The 12,283-nt window shown below is 43.9% G+C and overlaps 1 protein-coding gene across 1 annotated transcript; it reads right to left on the bottom strand.

Moving 5' to 3' along the window:
* Window positions 1–10,017: 10,017 nt before the first annotated feature.
* LOC117536572 (trace amine-associated receptor 8a-like) lies at window positions 10,018–11,285 on the bottom strand. Its single transcript, XM_034201499.1, has 2 exons — window positions 11,113–11,285; window positions 10,018–10,837 (listed from the first exon to the last, which is right to left on the bottom strand). The coding sequence occupies exons 1-2, from the start codon at window positions 11,283–11,285 to the stop codon at window positions 10,018–10,020; spliced, it is 993 nt and encodes a 330-aa protein (XP_034057390.1).
* Window positions 11,286–12,283: the final 998 nt, after the last annotated feature.

Below are 12,283 nucleotides of genomic sequence, written 5' to 3' on the forward strand. Positions count from 1 at the left end.
GATAAGTCCGGCCGTGCGTCACGCCTCCACCGTTCCCGGAAATGCATCCGCGGAGGAGCCATGGAGGAACCATCAGTGTATCCTCGGTTAGAGCTCCTCCAGAGAGCCTCCTCGACGCTCGATCCTCGGTCCTCGGCAGAGGCGCGGGAAGGTATTTTGAGTGGGGGTGCTGAGGTGCTGGACTCCAGTGAACACTATTACGGGCACTATAGAGCACGCACAAAAGCACTCCCCACACGCAAATACACAGTACACCCGCGACTGTTACAATGAAGGCTCGATAATCAGCTCACGGCATATAGGCAGGGGTAAACTGCTATTTTTTACGAGTGGGGAACGGACCTCACCCCCTCTAGGGGGGTCCGGGGGGATTGTCCCCCGGGAAGATTTTTTGTAAATATTGAAGTTAAAAGCATCAATCTGGTGCACTTTAAGAGCAACATTAAGAGATCTATGGATACATCTCTCAACACCCAGATGAAACACAACTGTAAGCAGATATTCTTTTTCTTTATGGATATTTTACAAATCACTCCCCTTTCAAACTGTATTCTTGTTTTACTGCCATATAGTATTTCATAACTGTTTTTCCTTTATTCTCTTATTTGTTTTATAACTATAATTGTCACAATCTTAAGGAGAACCCAAATGCAGCACTCGAGAAACCAAGGAGAATTGGTAATAAACTTTATTGGAGATTCCACTGGATCTGAGGAATACCAACCGAGCAGTTTAACGCACCGGAGGACAGCGAGCAGAAGGTGAGTCAGGGACAGGCAGAGAGTCAGGGAGTAAGCGAGGCGGTCAGCGTAGATACAGGCAGGGTCGGATAACAGGCCAGACAGGATAGTCGAGGGACAGGCAGGATCAGGGAACAGGCAGAGCAGGCAGATCGAGGACAGGCAGGGTCGGAACCGGGTAGGCAATCTAGTTTCAAACGCGGGAAAGACAAGCATGAGGCAAAGTACAATCTGGCAAAGAGTGTGTGTAAGGTGCGGGTTTAAATACTGGCAGAAGCTAATGGGTGCAGAAGAGAAAGAGAGTGAGCTAACGAGTGGGTGTGGAAAACAGGTGAGGCAGGTGAATGGAGAACTACTGGTGAATGATGGAGCCGACTATGACAGAACCCCCCCCTTAATGGACGGCTCCTGACGTCCCTAAATGCTAATCTAGGGTGGAAGGTGGGATTAATACTCATCTGAAAAAGTTCTTTCGGCCTCCCTCTCCTTCCCCCTGTGGGAATCTGCGTCCTCATCAGAAGCCGGCCCCTGGCTGTCCTCCTCTGAAGAGCTGACGGTAAGAGGAGAGACTCTCCCTGTGTCTCTGCCCGTCGACGTGACGGTTTTAGACGGTTGCTCGGGATTACGCCGATGGAACTCCCTGATGAGCCGGGGGTCCAACACATGACGAGCTGGAACCCAAGCCCTCTCCTCAGGGCCGTAACCCTTCCAGTCCACCAGGTACTGGACTCCTCTTCCTCTGCGACGGGAACGAAGAAGTCGTCGGAGAGTGTACGTAGGCCCGCCATCAATCATCCGGGGGGGTGGTGGGGGAGGGACCGCAGGAACCCAGGCACTCTCTCGGACAGGTTTGATCCTGGAAACGTGGAAGGTGGGATGGATCCGCAGAGTCCGAGGCAGTCTTAGCCTTACTGCTGCGGGATTGATTATCCTGACAATCTCAAAAGGTCCAATGAATCTAGGTGCAAGCTTCTTCGAATCCACCCGTAAAGGAATATCCCGGGAGGAAAGCCATACCTTTTGGCCCACCTGGTAGACAGGTGCTTTGGAACGTCGGCGGTTGGCAGAGGAGGCGTACCGGTTGGCCGAACAAACGAGAGTTCTCCGGGCTTGATTCCAGGTCCGTCGACGGATACATGATACACATGATTTCATGTGTAAAAAGGGGGGAGTGTGTATAATGTATAAATGTCAACATGGCTGTCCATCCATCCATCCATCCATCCATCTTCTTCCGCTTATCCGTGGTCGGGTCGCGGGGGTAGCAGTTCCAGCAGAGAGCCCCAAACTTTCTTTTCCCTGGCGACATCAACCAGCTCTGACTGGGGGATCCCAAGGCGCTCCCAGGCCAGCGAAGAGATATAATCCCTCCACCTGGTCCTAGGTCTACCCCTTGGTCTCTTCCCGGCTGGACGTGCCTGGAACAACTCCCTAGGGAGGCGCCCAGGTGGCATCCTAACTAGGTGCCCGAACCACCTCAACTGGCTCCTTTCGACGCGAAGGAGGAGCGGCTCAACTCCGAGTCCCTCCCTGATGACCGAACTTCTCACCTTATCCCTAAGGGAGACACCAGCCACCCTGCGGAGAAAACCCATCTCGGCCGCTTGTATCCGCGATCTCGTTCTTTCGGTCATGACAACATGGCTGTAATATTCACAATTTAAAATGTTCTTTTAAGGATTGACAGAAACCTTCCGCCCCAACCCAGATGTTCAAACTGAGCATTGAATGTAATTAACCTGCTCCATATCTGGGGATAAGATACTGTTTGATGAATGTTGAGATGTTTCTAAATATTGATTTGAATTATAACAGGTAACACAGAAGCAGTGGCCAAGGGGCTACTGTGAGAGATGTAATTCCAGAATAGAATACCGAAGAAGTTGACCTGTGATAATGAAACAATTTTGTAATATTTTAACAGACATTAGAGTAACTGAGGTTTGAAATGTAGAAAGAACATATTACAGTTAAAGCTAAAACATAGTAGTGTATTGAGACAGAATTTAATTTAGACAACATCATGTAACTAGCCTGGTGAAGAAGTAAAAGCCATAGACTTTATTGTTTAGGTCATTATGGGGATATACATTTAATCTAAATTTATAATAGAAAGACATTTGATGACAGTTTGTTGGAATTCTGTATTCATTTTTTCAGCTTGATAATATCTAAGCACTGACAGGTAAAAGCAGTATCACCAGGAAATCATTCACTTTGTTAGTATCGTGATTTTGGTTGTTTTTGAATCCATAACATTAGTGTGTTTCTTTACCAGAAACATTAGCAGTTCATATTATATTTGGATTTTAAATAGGATTTCATTTAAAAATAAACACGGATGCTCAGAAATTCAGAGCTATTGAAATATGTTATTTAGTTTACCTAAAGATGTTGGGGTTCTTATTTAGTTGGCACATTCCAAGTATTAATATTCTGAAGCTGCACTGGCAGATAGGAGGTCTACAATTAATTTAGAAAGCCTGTTCACAGACGGCTGTTGTTTCAAGACACCCCACCAACAGGCTCCAACTGGGTCAAAACAGCTGAGCGTAGGCTTGAGGGAGTTGTATCAGATTTCTCCACACAGGTTGCTGGCGCCAAAAGGGGGACCCGAGAAGCACGAGGCCGACACAGCAGAGTTCGTCTGGCTGAAAGTCATCAGGACAAAGTGGCTCAACTCCAGGCTCTCCGGCCCCGACCGAGTGACCCAGCGGACCTCTTATGCCGTCTGCCTGGGAGAAAATGGGGACAGCTCGTACCACGGGAGCCAGTGTGCGGCGGGGAAACCACCTGCTAGGACCAGGGGACGACATCAGGACGGACGTGGCTCTGGCAGACGTGGACTACTCGGAAGCAGCGGACTAGAGGAGCAGGACCCTGGAGACATCCTTACAGCAGACGACCCGGGAGGCATCATCAGCGGGCCGGAGAAGGAGGATCGGGAAGACATCTCTACAGCATCGACCCGGAAGCCGCCATCAGCGGGCCGGAGGAGGAGGAGGAGGAGAAAGACATCTCTCTAGCAGGCAGCCCAGAAGCTGCCGTCAGCGGATCGGGGGGACAAAGACACGGCAAGCCAGGACGGCACAGGGGACTTGTCGAGGCAGCAGAGGAGTCTACTTCTCTCTGATCAGTTCCACCCGTGAAGGGAAAGCCGCATCTCCCCCTCCCTATTAGCTGTCCTTGTGGGCTATTCCTCCGAGGGGGGGGGGGCTGATGATTCTAGCACTCAGCTGCCCCCTCATGGTTCCTTCACTGCCATGGAAAGTGGTGTTCTGTCTCCATGAAGGTTTCAAGTACTCTAAATACCAGCTTCGGATGGATTTATACAATGTTTGGGGGACGGACACAGTAGAAAAGAATGACAGTGGGTATCTTTCAAAAAGCCTTGTTTAAGTTTATCTCTGGAGAAAGAGATAAAAAGGGGGATTTGTAGTGAAATATTTGTATGTATTCATGTTAGCAAACTATGGATAAGCTTAAAATGGGAATAATTTGGGTAAAACTGTGAGCTGGATTTGGGGCCTGTTGACATGTGTTTTTGAGGACAAAGGAAGATGGGGGAAGGTGAGAGCATGTCTTGATTTGCATTCAACTTTTATCTAGCTACAGTGATTGGGGAAACCTAAGATCTGAGGTGTTAGTGATATTTGGGGCTGCCAATCAAGGAGGTCCAAATGGGAGGATCTGATAACTCCTCCCATTGTTAGAAAGTATAAACACAGACACACACGCGGTGTTCAGCCTCTTTCCTCTGGCTGGCTCACGTGCAGGTACATTCGGGATCCCAAAGATAATTTGTATTGAATTTGTACTGTATTGATTGTATTGCATTGTCATATTACCATTAAAGTAGATTATTGTTTACTTGGTGGCACTGGATTCCTTCCTGTATTATAACCAGCTTGATAGGGACGCGCGGAGATTTCAAAAGCGGATCAGTTATCCCTTTCAATCTCTAACAAGATATAATTATTTTGTAATTGTAATGTTTTTTTTTAATTTCAACAGTGAGCTACAAAGACAATCAGATTATGAATGAACAGTATGAAGTTCATCAACATTGAAATATATGTTATTATCAAAATAATATTTAACTGTTATCAAAACGAAGTGCAACTGTAGAAGCTTGCTCTGTTGTCTCACTGAAAGAATCACTTTTACCACGTTTTTACAGACAATATTGAGAGATAAATAGTAGCAGTTTTCACTATGTGTTAAATATCTTTGCCTTCAATACATTAAATTAGAAAGCTGACAAAATCATATTGCTAAACATCTAAATGTAACCTTTTGCATGGAAAAACCCCTCAACTTAACTGATGTGTAGGTGATCTAGTATTTAGTATTGTTTAATGGAATACATATCAGTGTATTAAAGTCAATACTTCATTCATTTAAACTAGGGATGCACGATATTGGTTTTTTGAAACCGATACCGATAACGTCCTGCTTCTCAATACCGATAACAAAAAAATGTTTACGCCACTAATTATTTTAACGCGATTAACGCATGTGTATTTTTTTTCCTCGGCCGCCCCGTAGTTTCAGAGCGCATTGAGTTTAAAATACCATCTACAAGCTGATGCTGACAGCCCCGCTCCTGCTGCCCGCTTGTGGCAGACCACACTTCCACGCTCACCGGCAGGCACCGACTGGCCATCTGGAGGACCGGGAGGGTGTGTGTATGTGTGGCCCGAGCAAGCGAGAGAGAGACCTTACGTGCATTGTTGTTGTTATCATCTGGTGCTAGCTAGCTGCGCTAATGGATATAAGGAGCTGTTTAAATGAAAACAGAGGAGCGACATTTCGCCACAACTGCGCCGAGCACTTGACTTTATGCAGGAAGGCAGACAGTGGGACATTGTACGAAAAGTCAGCACACTCAGCACGGATAGTGCGCAACATGATTGCAGCGTCCAGGCAGCTCCGGTTCGAGCATATGCCTTGAGTTGCACATAGCTCCAACGCCCATACCACCGACGACATGTTTGTTTACTGTCCTGGCTTCACGGCCGCACACCATTTACGTCACAGCCAGGCATGAGTTAGGGAACGCTGGATTTGTGAAGAACTCCCCTCTTCCTAAACCACTAATACCACAGTACTGGCAAAACGGGAGGAGCCGAGTGAAAAACAAGCACAGTATGAAAAAAAGAGTCTTTGTACCTGTGCTGAAGTTCACTGCTGTGAGGAGTCCAGTTCTGTCTCTCACTCTCTGGTCCAGCCTGTCTGCATCACCTGGACACCTTAAACAAACAGATATATATGAAAAGTACCATGTGTACAAACAATATAACTGATTATCTTCTGTTGAACATGTTGGATTGTGTATTGTCCGAGTCAGGGTCCTTTTTATTTTACTGTAACTTTGGAAATTGTGTTACCAATGCTTACTGTTTATTTCATACCCATTTGGTAATGCAATTAATAAAAACAACAAGGTTTCGGTTCATTCTTCAGATGACTGTGACGTTAACGTGTAAGCTCAATAATGAACTCCAGCTCAACCAACCATATTGTAATATCTAAGTAATCATCTTGAAATATGACATTAATAATTGTAATATACACACATCTTATTGTGAGGTTGATTTCACATACACTACTTCGACGTTAGCTTGTCTACATACTTGAGCATAGCCAATTTAAATTAACCTTAGCGATGCATACAGTTCCTATACCTACATAATAAAATATCTCTCTAAGTTACAAGGATGACCTTATGTTATAACCTCAAACGGAAGCCGTTTGTTCTACAGTATTATCCCACTTAACGCTTAACACTTGTCTATTTCGTTTTAACCTTTATATATAGGCCTACAGTCTATTATTTTAACTTGTAGGCTACGATTAGCATCGTTAGCACCGATGTAGCTACCACTCGCTTACACACTAAACCAAGCCTTAACATTCATTACGTAGCCGATTAAAATCATTAACACATAAATAAGTACTCGATTTTCACTTACCGCAAAACCGCATGCATGCACCGTCTGTTTTAACCGCAGAGCGAGTCACAATAGTCCGATATATAAGCATGAAGAACAAACAACCACGGCCGGCTTCAAGTTGTGTTCCCTGGATGAGCTGAGCAGGCAGAGTCCCTGTAGCTAGCTTCACGGAGCAGCTAGCAGAGAGACAAGAAGCTAACAGCAGCAGTCACTTGACAGAGCCGTCACTCAATGTGACCACGCCCTAATTTATGCAAAAACTTTAAGACCTAATATAAATAAAAGGGTCGTGTTAGAAAACAATTCACTCACAGATCCATAATCATGAAGGTGGAACTTAACTATATTCATAATAATATGTATTGCATCCATGGGTAGAAACATGTTTTTTTCTGCTGTAAAGTTGGGCATTTTAACATGGGGGTCTATGGAAATTGCTCCTTTCTGCAGCCAGTCCCTATCGGCCAATATATGAACTGCAGTGTGTGGCACTTCCGTATTGGCGTCCCGGCTCTTCCCCAAAGTTTGCCGCTTGGTTGGATCCCAGGATGGCAAGTGAGTCTGGAGTTATGAGCCAACTGGATGAACAGCAGCCCAGTTTCCCAGCTTTGCAGTCTATCCACGGGTAGCCTCTTGTTTCCGCCGCCACATCTCCTCCATATACAGTCTATGGTCCATACCTCTGGGAAAGGTGAGCGTTGCTAGCGCAGCTAACGTGCACGTTAGCTAGCATTATCCACGTCTTTAGGCGGCTCTTCTGATGATGTAGTACTAGTAGCAGCTTCACTTGTAGCTTCGGTGCTGCTAGCCTCTTTCTTCTTGTGAATTATATTCTTTTTAGAAAAGAAGTCAAGTAAAAAACGTTTTCCTACCATTATAGAGCTTTTTCGTTAGCGTTCTTGAGGGAAAGAGCTGCATCAAAATCGGCGGGCGGTGAGCTGGCCGTGGGTGTGTCACTGACACACCCCCAGCTCGCCGCGGGGTCACGAGCGTGATGACGAATCATCATTTTTGAAGGAAATCGTTTTTATTTTTTATTATAGGCCATTAGTGTGAAATGTATTATGTTTTTGTCATTATTACAACAAATACACACTTGCAACTGATAAGACTGGCAATGATTTTATATTTATTAGACTATTAAAAAAAAGATCATGCTCCAAATAAGTGGGGGTACGGCGTACCCCCGCATCCAATGCCCACTACACCACTGCTCTTGAGGGCATGAAGTGACAAAAACGTTCAACAAGTCTCCATTAAAGCCCATTGTAATTTCAGGCTGATATTTACTCATAGCAGCAGCTGCACACCTTTAGTTAATCTGCCAAAAAGGCCACATTATTGACCCGAAAGTACACAAAAAGCACACAAAAGATACTCAAGGTCCTTGACATGCTTCACGCTTTGAAATTTCACAGATATCTGTTACGGTTCTTCAACAAAACGTTCACATGTAAGAAGTTTATCTCTCATTCAGAACAATGGAAACCTCTGATCTCTGGACACCTCGTTAGCTCAAATATATACACCTGTGTCATGGAACATGATGATGTCATAACTCCAACTGACATGCTCAGAGCAGCGAACTTCAGATAAAGGTTAATGGTCCTGCCCTCAACAGCTCTACGTCAATTATGGGGTGTCATCATATGACGTTTCCATGGAAACGCATCCCTCGCCATAAAAGACGATGTCGCTATACATTAACTCCTATGCAAATGTTCAAAAAGTGCTCAAACTTCACATGTGTGCTAACAGTCCAGCCGTGAAGACATCTACGGGACAGTTTTGAGATTTCTTCAAATGCTGTTGCCATGGGAACACAATGCTCGCCATGAAACGCGGTTTTCTCATAACTTCAGTGAAAATGCTCCAAACGGCCCAAAACTTCACAGGTTTGGTAACGATGTAGCCATCAACGCATCTAAGCGTATTATGGGGTGTCATCAAATGCTGTTGCCATGGCGACAGACCACTCGCCATGAAACACGATGTCGCTGTAAGTCCAATGGACACCGTCCAATAGTCCCCCAATCTTCACTTGTATATCACCGGTCCATGCCTCAACAGCTCTACACCAAATCTGAGATCTCACCATATGCCGTTTCCATGGAAACGCATCCCTCGCCATAAAACACGATGTCGCTATAACTCCTATGAAAATGTTCAAAAAGTGCTCAAACTTCACATGTGTGCTAACAGTCCAGGCGTGAAGACATCTACGGGACATGCCGTTGCCAAGGCAACACAATGCCAGCCATGAAACACGGTTTTCTCATAACTTCAGTGAAAATGCTTCAAATGGCCCAAAACTTCACAGGTTTGGTAACGATGCAGCCATCAACGCATCTAAGCGTATTATGGGATGTCATCAAATGCCGTTGGCATGGCAACAGATCATTCACCATCAAGTTAGTTCAAAAGTTTGCAGTTCAAATATTCTGCTGCTTATCCAAGCCTTTATACTTTCTTTTCTTCTTTCATCACACATTCATGTATCATTTCAATCTAAATTCTTCACTTTCTTCTTACACATTACATTTCAGCATAGCAGTTTAGCGTCAGATTTTCAGCATCAAATTCTTCAGGAATTGCATTCTCGAGTTCTTATTGTCAGCCTAAATATTATGAATGTTTTCCTACATTTTAATCCCTCATTATTTCAAGAGACAGTACATGTAAATGATCATGGGCAATGGTAAAATAAACATGTGTGAGCACTCAACAAGATTTATTTTTGTTCTTGTTATATTGTATCGTCAGTGTTTTGGAGAACCAAATCTGTTATGTGTCAGTAAAACCTTCTCTCCTTTTTCTCTCTCTCACACACACACACACACACACACACACACACACACACACACACACACACACACACACACACACACACACACACACACACACACACACACACACACACACACACACACACACACACACAGGCACACGCGACAGCTCTGTCTTTATGTTTGAAGTTGCAGACTGACCTTCTGCCAACGACATACTCAATCAGTCTGTATTGCATATTGTCTAGAAAATCAACAATTGAACATATCATTACCAGAATACTGGTCAAACTGAAATCAACACAGGTCAAAAACTACTACTTCTTCCACACAATGTAATATTTTCAAGTTTAATTTTGTATAAAATAATTTATTTATATATTATTTAATATATTTTACATATATTTTACTACATTAAATAATGTCTAATCTTTCTTCAGCCATTACACATTGCATTCTGACTCAGCAACAATAGCAAAAATATGTCCATCTTAACAGAGGTTTTTTAGAATGTAACTCAACCCCAGCCCGTCATTACAGTATTTTAGAATCACAAGAGTAAGACTGAAGTATCTTAAGGGTAACAATGAGCTTGATAGATTTTCTAAACCAGGGGTATAACGAGGCATAAATCAATGGGTTCAGACAGGAGTTAAAATACAGCAACCATATTACAATGAGTGAGGTTGAACTACTATTTTCAATATCCTCACCTATAAGGGATGGAGTGTAATATGGAAAAAAACATATTAGAAACACAAGGACAACAACACCAAGAGTCCTGGCTGCTTTCATCTCAGATTTCTTAGCAGTTGCACCAACTGAACGTTGCATAGTGACAGCGATAACATGAGATCGCATGGCTCGAGCCTGAGACACAGCCACCACAAACACTCTGATATACAGAACTATGATAACAGTAATGGGGGCAATAAAGGTAACAACTAAGTCAACAGCTCCTGTGATATTGTCAATGACAATTACACACTCTCCATGGCAAGAATTCTGTGAATCAGGTTGTCTTAGAAAGTACTTTAAAATTAGACAATTATAGATAACAGAGCAAATCCAACAAAGACAGATGCAGATTTTTGTTCTGTTGAGAGTTACTCTGATGGTGTAATGTAGAGGGTCAAATATAGCAAAATAACGATCAATGGATATGAGCACCATGTTTCCAACCGTAGAAGAGGTAATGATAAAATTAACAATATTATACAGAGCACACGTCAGGTCACCGAAGTACCAGCAAGCCTCTGTTAGAAGGATTGTAACAGGCATCAAAATTAGGCCCACAAGGAAGTCTGAGACAGCCAGGGAGAGGATGAGGAGGTTAGTGGGAGTGTGGAGCTGCCTGGAAAGGAAGAATATCATCATAAATAAAATTATCAACAATAGCTTGCAACAACAAACAGCAGTAAAACACAAAAAAAGGCATTTGAATGGATATGCATTTGTTGTGGAGTGCCTGCTTTAACTATTTTGTCACACAACGTCAGGTTAGAATATGTTATCATTTAAAACAGCACAACTATTATCTGAAGCATTCATTAAAAGGAATGCGTTGCTAAATCATGTTAATTTTCAATTATGAACATATACAAGTTTAAGCTGAAAGTTTGTCTGTGCCTGAAGTGGGAGATAGAGATGATGACCAGCAGGTTGAGAGCTGCAGTGATCAGAGCGATGAAGGACTGCAGGATGTAAGCGAGCAGGACATCTGACTGAGCTGGCGTAGGCTTCCTGCAGGAGTTGTTGAAGAGTTGTGGAAAGCAGAGTTCATCCATTTGGGAAGTCTCCATCTTTAGAGAGACGTGTTGAGAAGCTGCTGTGTTCTGGCAAAGATCAACGTTGATATATCTCTTCTCATCCGTCCTGCCCCTACTATTACTTTCTCTCTAGCTAAGACTGAAATCCCTAAGCTCTACTTTGTTTTCTGCAGTCATCTTCATCTCAGTCTTCATCACTTCCATGCAACTTATTTTTTTCGTAATTCCCGGCATTGAGATCATCTTATTTGATTATGGTGCCCACTTTTTCCTAGTCATCAAGAGTGGTTTTACAGTGTAAAGAATCTTAAAAGATTATCATTTTTCGTGAAGTATTGAAACCAAGTGGGCCATGCTGATAAGTTACATTGTGGGAGTGGCTCCTCAGAGTTACGGCCCGTCTACACTACAGGCATCGAAGAATGCTTTCAACGCTTCGCCCATTCACTTGAATGGGGTGACGTAGTGGCTTTGCAAGCATCGCGAGCATCAAAAGTTGAGCAATGTTCAACTTTTGAGGCTCGATGCTTGGCATCAGCCAATCAAATCCCGTTTATGCAAATCCCGCCAGTACAAGCGCTAGCCAATCAAACCGCGTGCAAGCTGGGAGAGCCAGACCGCAGTTCATTTCCTCATATTCCAAACGAGAAATTACGGTAGCAAAACACCCGGTTCTTTACGACCAGAACTATTTACCGGGATACAAACCGGAGGAACCAGGCATGGGGGGAGGTGGCAGAGACAGTGGGTGAAACTGGTAGGTTTTCGTCTGTTTGGGGATTTTATATCCAGTTTACTTCGTTTTAACATTGCTATTGCTTTGTATGTCGGGGGCGGGAGATTCATGTGATTGGTTGTTGGTCGCCTTGGGCGCGAGAAATCGCCAAGCCTCAGACACGCCCAGCTTCAAGATTTTTTGATGCCTGTAGTGTAGACGGCCCGTTATGGTCAAAGGATCAATGAAGCCAACTTGCTTCTAGACAATGGATTAGGTCATTTAGCCTTTTGGGCCTGGTTGTTCCAGGGTTATT

The sequence above is a fragment of the Gymnodraco acuticeps genome, unplaced genomic scaffold (genome assembly GCF_902827175.1).
Source record: "Gymnodraco acuticeps unplaced genomic scaffold, fGymAcu1.1, whole genome shotgun sequence".
In the NCBI taxonomy this organism is placed as follows: domain Eukaryota; kingdom Metazoa; phylum Chordata; class Actinopteri; order Perciformes; family Bathydraconidae; genus Gymnodraco; species Gymnodraco acuticeps.